Source organism: Schistocerca nitens, chromosome 7, assembly GCF_023898315.1.
Source record: "Schistocerca nitens isolate TAMUIC-IGC-003100 chromosome 7, iqSchNite1.1, whole genome shotgun sequence".
Taxonomy (NCBI): Eukaryota; Metazoa; Arthropoda; class Insecta; order Orthoptera; family Acrididae; genus Schistocerca; species Schistocerca nitens.
In genome coordinates, this window is record NC_064620.1 from 322,464,638 (window position 1) to 322,483,464 (window position 18,827).

Below are 18,827 nucleotides of genomic sequence, written 5' to 3' on the forward strand. Positions count from 1 at the left end.
CTTGGGAGGAGGAGGAGATTAGTGTTTAACGTCCCGTCGACAACGAGGTCATTAGAGACGGAGCGCGAGCTCGGGTGAGGGAAGGATGGGGAAGGAAATCGGCCGTGCCCTTTCAAAGGAACCATCCCGGCAGTTGCCTGAAGCGATTTAGGGAAATCACGGAAAACCTAAATCAGGATGGCCGGAGACGGGATTGAACCGTCGTCCTCCCGAATGCGAGTCCAGTGCATTCTTTCCTTGCTCCATACGTGAATAGAACAGGAATAAACACAAACAACTGGTACAATAGGACGTACCGTCCGCCCTTGACTTCGTGGTTGCGTTTACAAAGTGTGGGTATAGAGGTAGATGTAGAGGAAGAGTGCGTTAGCGTTTTCGTTAGCCGCCACTGTTGCGACTTGCTCCCTCGGCCTTAATGAAAATCGCTGGTAACGAGGCCGCGCCACAGAGACTTCCTTGTACACGCGTGTGACGAGCGTCTGTCGTCGCCAGCGGCCGGGTGGCGACGCCACGCCGTCGCTGCACAGGCCGACCCACTTACCGAAGCCGCGCGGACCACGTCAAAGCGAGCCGCTTCCTCTGTGGCGCACTGCGCTCAGAGCCCCGACGCGCTCTCATTGCGGTCGTTAAATGTCACCGAGCGAGAAGCTCATCTGGTAGAAATGAGAGCACCAGCGGCTTGTTCCGTCGTGATAAACATAGAAAGGGTATTTTTATTTGCATAAATATTTTAATATAAAAAGCTTTCCTGGTATTCTGCAGGTAGTATTCATTTAACCACAAATCGGTTTTCGGAGTATTGAGTGTGACTGCCGGCCGCTGTGGCCGAGCGGTTCTAGGGCTTCAGTCCGGAACCGCGCTGCTGCTGCTGTCGCGGGTTCGACTCCCGCCTCAGGCATGGATGTGTGTGATGTCCTTAGGTTAGCTAGGTTTAAGTAGTTCTAAGTCTCGGTCACCGATGACCTCAGATGTTAAGTCCCGTAGTGATTAGAGCCTTTTGTACCATTACGCGTGACTTACAGGGATATAGGTGATAGTATTTACAAAGGAAAGCACGACTTAGTTGGTTAGCTGCGCGATATTCCCACCCAATAACTTTTACACATAGTAATAATACAGTTTCTTCTGAAGAATAAAAGGAGTTGTCAGTGAGAAACTTTTTCAGTCTGTTTTGAAATTTTGCCGGCCGTGGTGGCCGTGCGGTTCTAGGCGCTTCAGTCTGGAACCGTGCTGCTGCTGCGGTCGCAGGTTCGAATCCTGCCTGGCGCATGGATGTGTATGATGTCCTTAGGTTAGTTACGTTTAAGTAGTTGTAAGCTCTATGGGACTGATGACCTCAGAAGTTAAGTGCCATAGTGCTCAGAGCCATTTGAACCGCTTTTTTTTTTTCCCGCAGTGTCTCTAGTATGTCCGTCGATCGCGTCATATCGTACTTTTCAGTTCTGTGCGCACAGTGAATACGTAAAGATGCCTAGAACAATATAATCTCTCCCGTCAATGTGAAGTGCGTGTAGTCTTCGATTTCTCTGTGATGAGAGTTTCCCCATGATTTCCATGCAGCCACAGAACGTAACTATCATGGGTGACAGCAAAGTCCGGCAACGATGCAGGAACACTGCAGTAGGACGTACAGACGTTCATGATGCAGGCTAAACGTTGATAATAGAACATTTTTGATTTTCACTGTAGTTTCCATTGCACAATTGATCGAACCTTGAAAAAAAGTATCCCTTATTTGTACTGTGTATTCTAGTTTTATGACATAAAACTACGTCACTATTTATCTGTGGAATGAAAAGTACATCTACTCTAATGTAGTCTAATCTTCTCCGTCGAAGGTCTGGATTTTTATGAGTGTGAATAACGGTAGGCTGCCTTGGGTGTTCCGCCGGCTGATGATAATGGCATGGCTGTTATCGTGTTGAAAACCAGGCGCCTCTTTGGGATCCAGGCGAATTAGGGCCATTATGAAGATTGAACATAGTCTTTCTTCAGACCCAGCGCAATGCAATGGTCCCATCAGCGAACTTCAGACTGCACATTTCACTCGTGTATAACTAAATGCTCGGTCACATGGCGAGATCTGTAAATGTATTGAGTGATGGATTACTCACCACACTTGGGGAACGAGACGACCCACACGTCGTCGGAGCGCACCTCGAAGTCTGAGACGCAGGTCCAGTTGCGGCGGTAGTGGTCTGTGACGATGCAGCGCGAAGGGTCGGCCCTCCACAGCACCACCTTCCCGTTCAGTTCTCTCACTGGCTCGAAGTGCATCGCGCCCATGTGCAGTCTGAGAAATAAATCATCTTTGAAGACGTTTTCAGAAGTACACTGACGGTATAGTTGTGGCGTCAGCATTATGGCCGATTCACACTTGACGAAACAGGACTGAATTGAACGGAACGTCAAAATATCACACAATGCATTTCAAATGGTGGCATTGACACACACCGGAACGGGATGTCAGCGCTAAGGCTTCTCGGAAAGATATTTTTGACGTTGACCTTACTTTGAGTGACGTTGTCGTCATCTGCCAGCATCGGAAGTTAACCTAATTTCTCCACGCTCACTCATGCTATAGTACTGTATTTCGTGCTTCTGCTTATTTCAGTGTTTATTACATTATATTTGTTTTCGTGCCTGCCAGTATAGCGTGACATGCAGCGCACTAGCTTACCAGATGGGAAGGTGCGACAGGCCGAGATCGAGTTCACGCGGCGCTTTAACTATCGTGACTTGTAAGCCATAAGCCTGACCGAGGCTTTTTTAACCCACACTCATTTACGAAGCTGCTGACAAGGGAACCATAGAACATCCCCTCACCGACTTGATTCGTACTGATAGGATGTGTAGTGCACGAGTAGGACTTCAACGCAATATGCAAACAGGAAGGTACAACTGTCAACCGTTTTCGAGAAAATCGAGTTGTTAATTTTAAAAGTCTTCATCACTTTGTATGGTCGATATTACTTAAGAATATGCACCCGATCGAGAAAATGCTTAGCTTCGTAAGCGTGAGGTCTCTGGATCGAATTTCGCCGACGGTATTTTTTTTCTTATTTACTCCCACGTAATTGTAACAACTGTTTCAATATGACTAAATTATCACTACCTAATGAATCATTTATTATTTTCATAATCTTAGCCCTGAAAAATCGGATTGTTCTTTAGAATTTTGGAAGTACTTCCCAACCCATAGTGAGGCCGTTTCCACCGTATCCAAACGTGAGGGAAAATCTATTTCTTTTGCTTCTAAGTTCGCGGGGAGTACAAACTTATCCGTGTTTGTGCGGCGCAATTCTCTTCACCTGCAAGTCTGCTAATGTGAAGTACTGAAGTTATTCCTCCAAAACGTACACTGTTGCCGCAGTCTTGCGACTCTTATTTTCACAGGCAGGTGTAGAACATTATTAAATGACTACAGAACTGCGAGTACATCATCGAACAGAATAGAGAGAGTGCTTGTACAGAAGTTTGCATACAAATTCAGTCAGTCGCAACTCATCAGTTGTCTGCACCTATATTCGGCGATATCTTTCAATATGCACGGTATGCAGCGAAATTCTGTCGATGACGGAGAACAGTTTATGAATCTAAACCAAGTTTGTTTTGTAATAGATACAGAGAAAACGATTCACATTCCAGAATTCTGCGTTCACTACGTGTGCTCTATGCAACAATTATTACTCTGTTCCGTGCTTCTATAATCATTAACATCCTGATTCGTGCAGTACTCCTTATTATAACTATTTGTCACTGATGTAGTTACAATAAAATAAATTAAATGGCTGTACTGATTTGACTGAAGGTTCACGTGTACCCTCTTTTATTTCCAATCTCATTACGTGAAAATTTTCTCCTTTCTTCAGGATAAAGACTATGAAAATAATAAATGAATCATTAAATATCGATAATTTCCAGAATCAGAATGAATCTGTTGTTACAATTACGCGGGAATGAAGGTGCCGACAGTGAGATTCTACTCAGAGGCCTCGTCGTATAAAAATAAGCGCTTACCCGCTCGATTACGGACGCCTTTAATGCTCGCGACCACACAAAGTCTACAAGCACGCCTGAAATTTTCAAACTCAGTTTTCTCGAAAACGACGAGAGTTGCGTCTTCCTGTTTACATATATTGAAGTCCTGCTCGTGTCCTACACGTTCCGTCAATATGAACTCGGTGTGCGGAAGTTTGTACGGTCACCTTGTGAGCTGGCCCACACTTCCTGCCTCACACAATACGGTACGAAAACAGTCAAAATTCCATCACACAGAGAACAGTTACAGAATTCACAAACAAGCGATGCACACGACTTCCCTCCCTTAGGTAATTAACGACTGCGGCGACAGAAAGTCGCCGGCCGGTGTGGCCGTGCGGTTAAAGGCGCTTCAGTCTGGAACCGCGTGACCGCTACGGTCGCAGGTTCGAATTCTGCCTCGGGCATGGATGTGTGTGATGTCCTTAGGTTAGTTAGGTTTAATTAGTTCTAAGTTCTAGGCGACTGATGACCTCAGAAGTTAAGTCGCATAGTGCTCAGAGCCATTTGACAGAAAGTCAACTAAAATAAATTTTTTGACAATACGTGAGTTCAATGGAGCCCGGTCTGGACAGGATAAACGAGAACGAAAAGAAAAAGAACTGCTTTGTTTTCGAGACATAGTCAAGTGTTCCGGCACGACTTTGACATTTTTTCCGCGAGTGTTCTTCCACAAGAGACTTCTCGTATCTATGTAAAAGCGAAAGATGATTTACGTTTTGCAATACCTTTACACAAAAAAACTTATATCGTGCATAAATAAGAACACAGATTGGTGAAATAATTTTTTAGCAGTAAAAGAGTCTCCATTGAAGGAGAAATACATTTTTGGACGTTATTTGATGCTTAGAAAGAAAAAGCACGACGGATGAAGTAAGAAAGCTCTGTTTACTGCCTTATAAGCATACTTTTGACTTGTATGTGTGTATATAAGTACACTCAGATTTTCTGAAATGTTTGGCCGACGCTTTTCCTATTTTTACACTTTCTAGCAGCTTACCACAGAGACTTTATCAAGAGCCAGTTACGAAATATGATGTGGTTATTAATAAACTTTATCAGAGCTAGTTTCCTTATGCTGATACTAAATTCCAACTTTTTATATCACAGATATTATAAACAGCCTCAACTTTCAGCCTTCGGTACTGGGCTAACGGAGCGGACGTGCACTTGACGTTCTGGCTTTTTGCCACCTGTCCCGTTTTCATTTCACTGCCCCTTATAGAAGCCAGCTCCTTCGCATCCACGACGCGTCTCACAGTGACGGCACGGATGTCCTAAGCCATCTATGTTTTTTCGTTGAATAGGCCGTATGCACCAACATTGAATGAAATTGCACCAAACGTTCAAGAGTAATACATTATAGCCACATGCCAGAATGTGGCATTCGGTAACGGCGACTATTACACGAGCATAGATAGGGACTGCCGATCCCACTCGAGCCCCGTCATAGCAAGATTAGTCAACATAACAAAAGAGAACTGTGAGCAACATACAACACAAAGCAAAGCGGAGTACACCAAGCATTTTGTGACAGCTGCCGCTCGATTGTTTGCTGATGTTGGCACTGCCGTAAACGAGGTATTCAGGTCTCACTTCTACCGCTATGTAAAGCCGTCATAGTTTAAAAAACCCCACCCCCTCCCCCTCCACCAAAGATCGCCTCATTAAAATGTACCTTTCTATCGCTTCATCTCCTCCTAGTGGTTAAATGTCGTTGGGAGTGGAATCAATCAGCATAGTAGCCTCGAAAACCACTCGTATGTAGTCGATACTAACGCCACTCGTTTCAGATTATTTTTATATGTCACACGCTTCACAACCCGCAAGGATACCAGGTGTGCCTTGTTACAAAAACTATAAACCCTTACATTGAGTACTTTTTTCTCCACGTAAGTCACTAAATGATTAAAAGATTAGGAAATGAGACACTTAAAGTAGTAAAGGAGTTTTGCTATTCGGGGAGCAAAATAACTGATGATGGTCGAAGTAGAGAAGATATAAAATGTAGACTGGCAATGGCAAGGAAAGTGTTTCTGAAGAAGAGAAATTTGTTAACATCGAGTATAGGTTTGTCAGGAAGTGGTTTCTGAAAGTATTTGTATGGAGTGTAGCCATGTATGGAAGTGAAACATGGACGATAAATAGTTTGGACAGCAAGAGAACAGAAGCTTTCGAAATGTGGTACTACAGAAGAATGCTGAAGATTAGATGGGTAGATCACATAACTAATGAGGAGGTATTGAATAGGACTGGGGAGAAGAGAAGTTTGTGGCACAAATTGACTAGAAGAAGGGATCGGTTGGTAGGACATGTTCTGGGGCATCAAGGGATCACCAATTTAGTATTGGAGGGCAGCGTGGAGGGTAAAAAACGTAGAGGGAGACCAAGAGATGAATACACTAAGCAGATTCAGAAGGATGTAGGTTGCAGTAGGTACTGGGAGATGAAGAAACTTGCACAGGACAGGGTAGCATGGAGAGCTGCATCAAACCAGTCTCAGGACTGAAGACCACAACAACAAGAAGTCACTAAATTTGAAAGATATTATAAGATCGGTGCTAACTGTGCAAAAAAGCATTTCCAGATCAACAAACAAAAAATTTTTCACAATTTTGTCTCATTTTTCACCAGAGGGTAAATGTTTTTGCGCTGTGTGGTTTTCAGTATGAAGACTGGTTTGACGGAGCTCTCCACCTTAGTCCGTACTGTGTAAGCCTCTTCATCGCTGCGTAACTACTGTAACCCACTTCCATTTCCGACACATCCTGACATTACCAAATTGACGATTCCTTGATACCTCAGGATGCACCCAATCAACCGATCCCTTTTTTTGTGACTTTGTGCCACCAATTTCGTATTTTCGCATTCCATTCAGTACCACTTCTTTAGTCACTAATTCTGTGCATCTAATCTTTAACCTTGTTCTGTAGCACCACATTTCAGAAGCTCCTATTCTCTTCTTGCGTGAACTGCTTATCGTTCACATTTCACTTCTGCTCAAGGCAGCACTCCAAATACTTTCGGTAATACCCGTGGTGACAAGTGACTAAGACTCGAAACCGGATTTTACGCTAGCGGCAGCCGTAACAGCTTCGGCTATCCGAGCACACTTTCCATTCAACCGACATTCTCAACATGTCTCACACTATGCATGTAGCGTACATCGTCCATAATCCTCACTGCTCGCGGCTTCGCCTGAATCCCACAGGAGTTTGGACGTAGTGTGCAGCCACACTGAAGGAATCATTATCCGCCAGCAAACGTGTGTGTGTGTGTGTGTTTGTGTTTGTGTATGTGTGCGCATGCGCGTGTGCGTGCTCTTTTGGACATGTCTGAAACACACACACGCACACACACGTATGTATATATAAGGTGGTCCATTGATAGTGACCGGGCCAAATATCTCACGAAATAAGCATCAAACGCAAAAACTACAAATAACAAAACTCGTCTAGCTTGAAGGGGGAAACCAGATGGCGCTATGGTTGGCCCGCTAGATGTATGTATGCTGCTCGGTATCCTGGACGACATCATCCAAGTGTCCGGACCGTTCGCCGGATAGTTACGTTATTTAAGAAAACAGGAAGTGTTCAGCCTCATGTGAAACGTCAACCGATGATACCCAAGTAGGTATTTTAGCTGCTGTCGCGGCTAATCCGCACATCAGTAGCAGACAAATTGCGTGAGAATCGGGAATCTCAAAAACGTCGCTGTTGAGAATGCTACATCAACATCGATTGCACCCGTACCATATTTCTATGCACCAGGAATTGCATGGCGACGACTTTGAACGTCGTGTACAGTTCTGCCACTGGCCACAAGAGAAATTGCGGGACGATGACAGAATTTTTGCACGCGTTCTGTTTATCGACGAAGCGTCATTCACCAACAGCGGTAACGTTAACCGGCATAATATGCACTATTGGGCAACGGAAAATCCACGATTGCTGCGACAAGTGGAACATCAGCGACCTTGGCGGGTTAATGTATGATGCGGCATTATGGGAGGAAGGATAATTGGCCCCCATTTTATCGATGGCAATCTAAATGGTGCAATGTATGCTGATTTCCTACGTAATATTCTACCGATGTTACTACAAGATGTTTCACTGCATGACAGAATGGCGATGTACTTCCAACGTGGTGGAAGTCCGGCACATAGTTCGCGTGCGGTTGAAGCGGTATTGAATAGCATATTTCATGACAGATGGATTGGTCATCGAAGAAACATACCATGGCCCGCACGTTCACCGGATCTGACGTCCCCGGATTTCCTTCTGTGGGGAAAGTTGAAGGATATTTGCTATCGTGATCAACCGACAACGCTTGACAACATGCGTCAGCGCACTGTCAATGCATGTGCAAACATTACGGAAGGGGAACTACTCGCTGTTGAGAGGAATGTCGTTACACGTATTGCCAAATGCACTGATGTTGACGGACATCATTTTGAGCATTTATTGCATTAATGTGGTATTTACAGGTAATCACGCTGTAACATCACGCGTTCTGAGAAATGATAAGTTCACAAAGGTACATGTATCACATTGAAACAACCTACGTTCTGTATTTTAATTTAAAAAACCTACCTGTTACGAACTGTTCGTCTAAAGTTGTGAGCCGTATGTTTGTGACTATTACAGCGCTATCTGTCACAAAGCGAAAAAAGTGGTCCAACTAAAACATTCATATTTCTTTACTTATTACACGAATATGTGATAAAAAAATGGGGGTTCCTATTTTTAAACAAACGCAGTTGATATGCGTTTGACCTATGGCAGCACCATCTAGTGGGCCAACCATAGCGCCATATGGTTTCCCTCTTCAAACTAGACAAGTTTCGTTCTTTGTAGTTTTTTCGTTTGACGCTTATTTCGTAAGATATTTGGCCCGGTCACGATCAATGAACCACCCTGTATATACTCTTGATGGCTAATAATGATACCTTCAGTACAGATGCACACGACGTCCAAACTCTTGTGGGAATTAGGTGAAGCTGCGAGCAGTGAGGATAATGGATAGTGCACACTACATGTGTAGTGTGCGACAAGTTGAGAATCTGGGTTGGATGGAAAGTCTGCTCAGATATCCGAAGCGGTAAAGGCAGCCGCTAGCGCAAAGAGTGAAATGCGATTTTAATCCCAGTCTGGCACAAATCTTAATTTGTAACTATTGCAATTATTTAAATGCCCGATTACGGCTGAGGTCTGACTTCCTATTACGTCATGTATATACAGGATGCATCACCTAAAACTTACACAGCGGAAATTACTGATGTGAGGTTTTCACAGAACGGATTGGTAGCCAGGGGTTCGTGTTGTTAGCTAACAAACAGAATGTAATAATACTTCTAAAGTGTATTTTTTGTGTAAAAAGACATTTTTTAAAAAAAGGAACAATGCCTATTGACATTAACAAACTAATAGCAAGGTATATTACAACAACATCATTTACTTGTAGTGAACACTATCCATTATCCTCACTGCTCGCAGTTTCCCCTAATTGCAACAAGAGTTTGGACGTAGTGTGCATCTGCTCTGAACGTTTCATTATTAGCCATCAAGTGTGTGTGTTTCGGACATATACAAAAGAACACGCACACGCGTTTGCTCTCCGCTAGCGTAAAATCCGGTTTCGAGTCTTAGTCACTTATCACCACTGGTATTACCGAATGTATTTGGAGTGCAGAAGTGAAATTTGAACGATAAGCAGTTCAGGCAAGAAGAGAGTAGGAGCTTCTGTCTGTCAGTAGTGTTTGTTGCAAGATTTTAGTGCGAGTCGTTTACGAGGTTATTCAGAAAAGTTCCCACACCGACACTTACACAATACCTGTGGCAGCACACACTAAAGTTCATCTCAAGGGCATACGCTAGTTACGTCGATTCTGACCAGTAACGAGACAATTGACTGTCATAGGTTGTGTTTAAAATGACCACCGGCAGCAGCAATACACACTTCCAGTCTGGTACGGAACGACTGCTGCTCACGTGCTAAAATTTAAGCAGAGATGTTCGAGCAGGCTGCAGTAACACGTCGTTGCATGTCATCGGGTTCAGTTTGCATGTCTTTGTAGACAGCGTCTTTCAGCTTTCCCCCATAGACAAAAGTCGGCAATGTTAAATGTGAGGAATGGGCTGACCATGTGCAGGTCCTCTGCGTCCAGTCCAACGATTTGGGAACAATTTGTGAACTACGGGCTGGACAGCCATCATGTTGGTACTACACGTTCCTTCTAGTCTGCAGATGAACGTCTTTTAGCATCCGTGGAAGATGGTCTATTAGGAGGCCACGATACTTGTGTGCGTTCAGTGTTCCGTCTATGAAACACGGGCCTATGAGCTGATGGTTCACAATCCCACACCATATGTTTACGTTCCATGGACACTGACGTTCAACCTGACGAAGCCAATGGAGATAGTCAACAGACCAATAGCGCATGTTTCGGCGGCCATGATTGGTAATTTCGGATTCATCACTAAGGAATGCACATGATACATCTGGAGCATACTGTCTTCTGCACATAATCGTTTTCATGCATCTCTTGATGGAGAGAGAAGTGATAGGGATGGAACATGATGGTGAATGCGTAGGACAATTTCTTGACACATGCCACTTCCTCATGTGGATGCTAACGTGCCGAGCAATTTCTACAGCAGTAAGATTAATTTCATACCATTCTACCACCACTTCTTTCCGTCTGTTACGTTATGTAGGCGTTACACCGCCACTTTCACGTAACTGGTTGAAGTCGTTGGGAAATAATTGCCGAGGTGGTTGACGTCTTTTAGGATACCTAGCCGCATATACCGTACAAGATTCCTACACTCTTCATACACCACCAGCAAGTCGCCTTTTTCTGCATTGGTAAATCTCATCGTCCACTCACGACTTACCGCTTGGACAGTCACACATTAAATGACTAGCAAGTTGCAGTGCACTCAAAGAACGCACAAGCACACTGAAAGCAAAAATAACAACATCGTACCTATCAACTGTGCAGGCTGAATGGCACAAACAAGTGTCGGTGTGGAAACTTTCCAGAATACGATATCTCGTAAACGACTTGCACTAGCATCCTGCAACAAACACTAGTGACATTATAATCTAAGCAGCTTTTAGTTTGTTAATGCCAACAGGCACAGTTCCATTTAAAGAAAAGTGTACGTTTGCACAAAAAATACACTTTCAAAGTATTATTACAATCTGTATATTAGCTAACAATACGAACCTCTGACTACCAATCCATTCTGCAAAGGCCGCACAGCAATTGTACTTTCCATTGGTTCAAATGGCTCTGAGCACTATGGGACTCAACTGCTGAGGTCATAAGTCCCCTGGAACTTAGAACTACTTAAACCTAACTAACCTAAGGACAACACACACATCCACGCCCGAGGCAGGATTCGAACCTGCGACCGTAGCGGTCGCGCGGTTCCAGACTGTAACGCCAGAACCGCTCGGCCACCAGCGGCCGGCGTACTTTCCATTTCTGCAATATTTTAGGTGCAAGTTTTAAGTGATTCAGCCTGTATGCGGCCACTGAAGCAAAAACAGACATGTCGGAAAGAACAGAACCCAACATATATACATTCTAGAAAGATTTTCTGGCACTTAAATTATACTTGATGTTAACAGACTGCTCTTTTGTAGAACTGCTTTCTCTGCTATAGCCAATCTAGTAGATTTTATGTCCACTCCATATCGGCCGTCGTTAGTTATTTTGCTGCCCAAAGGGTAGAATTCGCCTACCTTTCGTGTCTCATTTTCTCATTTAATTCTTCAGCATCATCTGAGTCTCTGACAGAATTGCATTGTAATCAGCAAGTTTTTATTTCTTCACCCTGAACATTAATTTCCTTTCCAAATTTCTGCATAGTTCCCTTTAACGCTTGCTGAATGTACAGATTGAATAACATCTGGGGCGGTCTTGTCTTTCTTCATTCTCATTCACTGCTTCCTTTTCATGTCCTTCTTCTCTTATAACAGTACCCTAGTTGCTGTGCAATTTGTAAATAATCTTTCGCTCCCTGTACTTTACTGCATAAACTCAGAAGTGTAACAATGGCGATATATGGGGTTTCAATGTTCCTTAAACTTTCTCCACGGGAATCACTTGCTTTGCCTACAATGATACTTTTGTCTAATGTAAAATAGAAATACAGAATTCCGAGAAACGAACCAGATGAATCTTAAAGTTCTGCGGTAACGATTATTGATACCTTTCTCTTCAAAAACTAAAGTCTGTAAAATTCGCTTTCCATCTGGGAATATTATTTTTACATGTTCGTCATAAACAAATCTTCTGGTATTATGAAATTATGAAGTACGATGTTCCGCGTACTCTACTTCCCACTCTCGTCACTTCTTGCTCTTTCGTTCATGCAGTCTACCCATTCATAAGCGTTACAGCATGATAGATGGAACAGTAATTGCTGAAACATAGGGATTAGGTGAATATATACGCTGAAAATACTCAGGTCCCATGATCGATACCACCGGAGTAAAGTGAGTTTAGCAGCTGTTTGTATTTAAGCGAAATTGTTAAATGAAACTGGAATATGGACTTCGTAATAGAGATGTGCGACATTGGCAAATCATCGAAGCTGATTTCGATTTCATCATCGATGTATGTAAGTCGACGGACAGAAATAAACGACGCTGATATATCATCACCGCTGATAATTCATCGACGCTGATATCGATTTCGTCATCGATGTATAAATTTCGATGGCCAGAAATAATCTTTCCTTAAATTCCGATGTTTTTAACATGTATACTAAAAGGTGAATTTATAAAAAGGCATAAAATCAACACACAAATACATCTAATATATTTATTAACCAATAAATACAGCAATAATTAATATTACATACCCTACAACTCTTTGTCTGCAGATTGTAAAATTAACATTTTTGAGAGAAGTTTCCCCACCAGATCACTACGTTGTTGACAGACTGAACATCAGTCTTTGAGAAACTAATAATGTGTCTATGCAGCTTAAATATTTAAGTGCAACTTTCTGTAGCTTTTTTGGCGTTGGATAGGAGGTATCGAAATGTAACCCCATACTTGTAATGGATATTCTTTAAGCTCTGGAATGCTATCTTTCTGACGGTAAGTCCATTTCTATTCCGGTTTGCAAATTACTATTTCTTCTATTATTTTATAATGTTCATTTCATAAATAAAATCTGGTTCCTCCGTTTTCTGTAACGTATCAAGTGTTTACAGCACTTCTTGACACCGCTAAAGGTTGAACTAAATGAAGAATGCAATATTAGTGTACGCTTAAATACAAAAATAGTCACTGTTCCTACCTTAGTTCATTCAAAAATCTCTCTCTCTCTCTCTCCCTCCCTCCCTCCGCTCCACTAACCCCTTGCAGCCCCTCCGCCCGCCCCCCCCCCCCTCCCTGACGACCATCTTTGCGAAGTAGTAAGTGTGTCGTTACGATATACGTTCAGAAAAGTATTGGTTTAAATGACAAAACAATTATTTCCAGTGATAGCAGGTAGACTGGTTTCGTGCTAACATCGAAGGTCGATATTTTGTCTTTAACATCTATATTACGACTTTCGACAGTCTTCAGTATCGATATGCAGACATCAATGTATAAACTCTGAACATTGGTATTTTGAGTGTATCGATCATTGAATAGCGCTGCTTCGCGATAAGCGCTAGCTTACCTCCGTACGCCTGTCGTCCCCGATGCCGCGAGGAAAGTAATTTCTATCACGCCGTGCGGCTAGCTACTTATATTAATCGGATGTCCTTGACAAGAGATACGATAGCGCCTCTACATCGATAGCATCTTACATGTGGCGTCGAGTTTACCCAGCACTTCTCTCCACTTTTCCTTTGCACAATAAATGTATCGTTTACTCTCTTTGTTGGAATTTTTCTCCTCTTGAATCGGTTCGCAGCCTATGAAGTTTTGTACAGGGAAGTAACGTAATTAGAAAATGTTTGTTCAATGCAAAAGGCTTACAGATGTCCAACGATTGGTGTAAAGACTGACAAATTGCCATAAACACACTTAAATGCAATGGAATACCCATAAATATTCGAAATGACCTGATATCGTTTGAACAACTGTCAGTCACTGGACTTGGTCCCAGCCGTCAAATATCCGTGAACCTCCGGAAAGATTTAAGGCGGAACCACTCAACAAATCTCGCCGTAGTGAGGTCAGGTGTTACTTTGAGTACTGTCCTGTGTATCCTAACGAAGTATAGCTGGCTTACGAAAAAGTTACAAAACTCTAATTAAAGTAATTCTTGAGTATGTTCTTAGTATTTGCAAATCATTCTTCGTTGATTACTAGTTCAACGTGGTTTATCTTCTAGATAATAATAACTGTTAGCTCGGCTTTTGCAGATGGATATCGTTTTCGTTTTGAACCAGACGTGTTTCACCCAGCGACTTCTAAACATCCCTAAGTATTATCCTCTCAGTTGTGCGAGTGAACTGGTGATATCCTGTCAGAAAGGTCACAGTTCGTGGTAACTGATGGAGTATTATCTAGTGAAACCGAAGTGAAATCTGGGGCTCCACAAGGAAGTGTTATATGCCTTCTGGTGTTCTCTAACTACATAAACGATTTCGGAGATAATCTGTTTGCCGGCCGTGTGGCCGCGCGGTTCTAGGCGCTTCAGTCTGGAATCGCGTGACCGCTACGGTCGCAGGTTCGAATCCTGCCTCGGGCATGGACGTGTGTGATGTCCTTACGTTAGTTAGGTTTAAGTAGTTCTAAGTTCTAGGGGACTGATGACGTCAGATGTTAAGTCCCATAGCGCTCAGAGCCATTTGAACCATTTGAGCCAAGATAATCTGTTTACAGATGATTCTACAGTTTACTGCCTAGCTAAGTCATCAGAAGATCAAAAAGAATTGCAAATTGAGATAGGCAAGATATCTGCAGGGTGTGACCCTAAACAATAAAAAAGTTGAGATTCTCCCAAAAAATTCCATTACATTTCGACTACACGATGTACAACTTATCCCGGCGGGGTCAGGGATTTTCTCTGCCTCGTGATGGCTGGGTGTTGTGTACTGTCCTTAGGTTAGTTAGGTTTAAGTAGTTCTAAGTTCTAGGGGACTTATGACCACAGCAGTTGAGTCCCATAGTGCTCAGAGCCATTTGATTTTGTACAACTTAGATTTAAAGGTTGCAGATTCAAGTAAGTACCGAAGGGTTATGAAGAACTTGGACCGGAACTTTCACAGAGGAAATTATGTCGGGCAAACGTAGCGGAGACTGAATTTTACTGGCAGAATACTTAGAAAATGCCACAAATATACTAAGGAGACTGCTAACGTTACGCTTGGCCGTCCAGTTCTCGTGTTATGCTGCGCGGTATCGGATCCTTACGAAATACAATTGACAGAAAATATCAAAAAAGTTCAAAGAATGCCAGCTCGTGTTATGGATTGTGCTTTTTAGCCTTATTCGTCATTCAACCCATTAGCCAACGGTGTAAAGTGGAAGCACATACTGGAACACTTAGTGAACTTTTCAGGACGGGACTGATATTCGTAAATTCATGGTTTGGGTCCCATGCGGCTTCGGTGACTGTACATGCACGTTATACTGGTGTCTGATAGGTTGAATAAGTTATTATGACTCCAAACACAACTCGAAAATAAATTGTTCTCAAACATGGACGATCTGAAGAACCTAAACTATGGATTTCCGGATACGGGCTCTCTTTAACATACCAAGGGTTGTCAAAGTGCTTTTGATACACAGTGGATATTTCAACTTTCATTGCAGTAGCTGATACACTATATTATGAGCAATATCCGGACACCTATTAGTTGTGCCATCCTGACCTAGGTTTTCCGTGACTTCCCTAAATCGTTTCAGGCAAATACCGGGATGGTTTCTTTGAAAGGGCACGGCCGACTTCCTTCCCCATCCTTCCCTAATCCGAACAGACCGTCACCACCCTCGAACCAACCAATCTAGTACTGTACATTATTAAGGGGTGTGTCCCTCCTTTGTCTTGCAGGCTCGAAAACTACTGGGGACACTTTCAGTGAAGTCTCTGAATGTCTGTGGAGGAGTGGCAGTCAACCCGTCCTCGAGAACCGAAACTGTAGAAGGTTGTAATATTGGACTTTGGGGTCTGGAACGAAGTCAATGTTCTACCTCGTCCCAAAGGTGTTCCACGGGATGCAGTTATTGTTTTCAAACCTTTGCCGTGCTCACACAATCATCGTCCCCGAACTGTTCCTCAGTTCTACGCAGCACACAACACTTTAAATTATGTTTATATCCTTCCGCATTTAGCGTTTCCGTAACTAGAATAAGGAGGCCACACTAACCACTAAAAACGCCCCTATACCGTAACACCACCTCCCCCTACTTCACTGTTGGCACCACACATGATGGCAGGTAACTTTCTTCAGGTATTCACCAATTCCAAGCCCTTCCATCGGATTGCTACGTGGTTTAGGGTGATACATCGCTCCAAACCTCTCGTTTCCAGTCATCCATTGTCGAGTGGCGCTACTCTGTCACAACGGTGAACGTCGTTTAGTACTGAGCACAGAAATGTGTGGCTTTCAGGATCTGCTCGACCATTGTACTCTATTCTTCTTAACTTCCTACGCACATTGTCCTAGATGGACTGCTGGTAGCACTTTGGCAGAGTTATATCTTCAGCTGATTTCATGTGATTTTACACAACCACCCTCTGCAATGCTCTATGGCCGGTCAGTGTGGCCGAGCGGCTCTAGGCGCTTCAGTCTGGAACCGCGGGACCGCTACGGTCGCATGTTCGAATCCTGCCTCGGCATGGATGTTTGATGTCCTTAGGTTAGTTAGGTTTAAGTAGTTCTAAGTTCTAGGGGACTGATGACCTCAGATGTTAAGTCTCATAGTGCTCAGAGCCATTTTGAATGCTCTATGACTTTTGTACGTCAGTACTTGAGATCTGCTTGGTCTTGGTGCATATGCACGTACTCCTTCCTGTTTCCCCTTCACAGTCACATCACCAACAGTCGACTTGGGAAGCTATAGAAGGAATGGAACGTCACTGCTGGAGTTATTATTCAGGTGATGTCCAATGGTTCAAATGGCGCTGAGCACTATGTGACTTAACTTCGGAGGTCATCAACAGTCCCCTAGAACTTAAAACTACTTAAACCTAACTAACCTAAGGACATCACACACATCCATTCCCGAGGCAGGAATCGAATCTGCGACCGTAGCGGTCGCACGGTTCCAGACTGTAGCGCCTAGAACCGCTCGGCCACTTCGGCCGGCAACGTCCAATGACTAGACCACGCTCGAAGTCGCTGAGCTCACCTGACCTACTCATTCAGCTGTTACGCTGACAACACAACTCTCTCTCTCTGTGTCCTCTTTTATATTGGCAGGTGCGTCTCTCGTGACTCCTGGTGGTCAATTCCCCATTACATAGTGAACACACTGACGAACACGAATTTTTCTGATGGATCCATCTCTTTAATAGTATCCATGTGGGGCATTTGATTCAATCGTTTTACCGCCATGTTGGCCTCTGTCTTGCTTGCAAGCATACTCTCCTTTATGTGGCGACATAATTTCGAAGGATGTAATCCCACTCACCACAACCAATAGAAAGTTGAGATGATGGCAGGAATTGATTTATGACAGGGCTAGGGTATTGTTTGCTTCCAGAATCGTCTAATCATGATAAAAGTATTGACATCACTATTCGTAGAGCTGCTTCAACACGGTAGCGCATACTTTGCTACGGACAATAGCCTTGAAAGTGTTGAACAGGGCACAGGAAGGCAACTACGCGAACAATAGGTAGCCAGGAAAGTTTGTATCGCTGGAAATTATTGGACGCTACCAACCATTGCACAGCATGTTTATTATGTAGGAACTAGCTGAAGAGGTATGACTTCCATTGCTTCTCTCTATCAGTTTTCTGAACTAAAAGGTGTCTGCAGTTATCACCTCAGTTGTATCCCATCTAACGTAATCAAAGTAAATTCTTATAAATTTCATTTGACTTTTTGCTTTCGTGTGCAGAAACGAATTAGTTTTGTGGCTGTCCGACATGCGACCACGCTGCGTATAGCTGTCCGTGCGCGAAACACGTTTCGCTTAAATTCTCTCCGCAACATTGGAATATTTTCTCTTGGGCTTCACTGATAGTCATACTCTACGCTAATGTTACTAGAAATTGGACGATTTTAAAGCTGGATGATAAGTTAATTGAAATGAACGGAGCTCGTAGTATGAATACAGATTTACCTTTTTCCTTTTCGATTAATATTCCTGCTTCTATAGTACTGTTTAACAGCTTTCTTGCGAGGGTATATTGCGAACAATGAGTGAACTTGGGAATTCCGTTGAGAAGTTTACCTTTTCGTCTTGGTTCATCATTATATGAACGATCAAAAACATCCGGACCCCTATTAGTGCACATTAATATGGGTTTGTCCATCTTTCGTCTTTATGACGGCTTGAACTCTACTTTGTAAAGTTATTGTCCGCAAACCATTGCCTCTCGGATGCTGTTTCATGACAGTATGCATACAGATCTTTGTTGAGAATCAGCATGGTTTTAGAAAGCATCGCTCGTGTGAAATTCACCTTGCCCTTTTCTCACATGATATACTGCGAACTACAGATGAAGGGCAAGAGGCAGATTCCATATTTCTAGATTTCCGGAAAGCAGTTGGCATGGTGCACTATTGCAGGCTGTTAACGAAGGTACGAGCATATGGAATAAGTTCTCAGGTATGTGAGTGACACGAAGGCTTCTTAACTAATAGAACCCAGTA

General features: G+C 43.2%; 1 protein-coding gene across 1 annotated transcript in view; it reads right to left on the reverse strand.

Annotated features, from left to right (window-relative positions):
- Positions 1-13,767, reverse strand: part of LOC126195334 (luciferin sulfotransferase-like) — a 70,815-nt gene extending 57,048 nt beyond the window's left edge. Inside the window, exons 1-2 of the mRNA XM_049933908.1 lie at positions 13,730-13,767; positions 2,115-2,293 (exon numbers count right to left, since the gene is read on the reverse strand). Of these exons, the coding sequence (XP_049789865.1) occupies positions 2,115-2,286 (172 nt within the window). The 5' untranslated portion in view covers positions 2,287-2,293; positions 13,730-13,767. The remainder of the gene's footprint in view (positions 1-2,114; positions 2,294-13,729) is intronic.
- Positions 13,768-18,827: the final 5,060 nt, after the last annotated feature.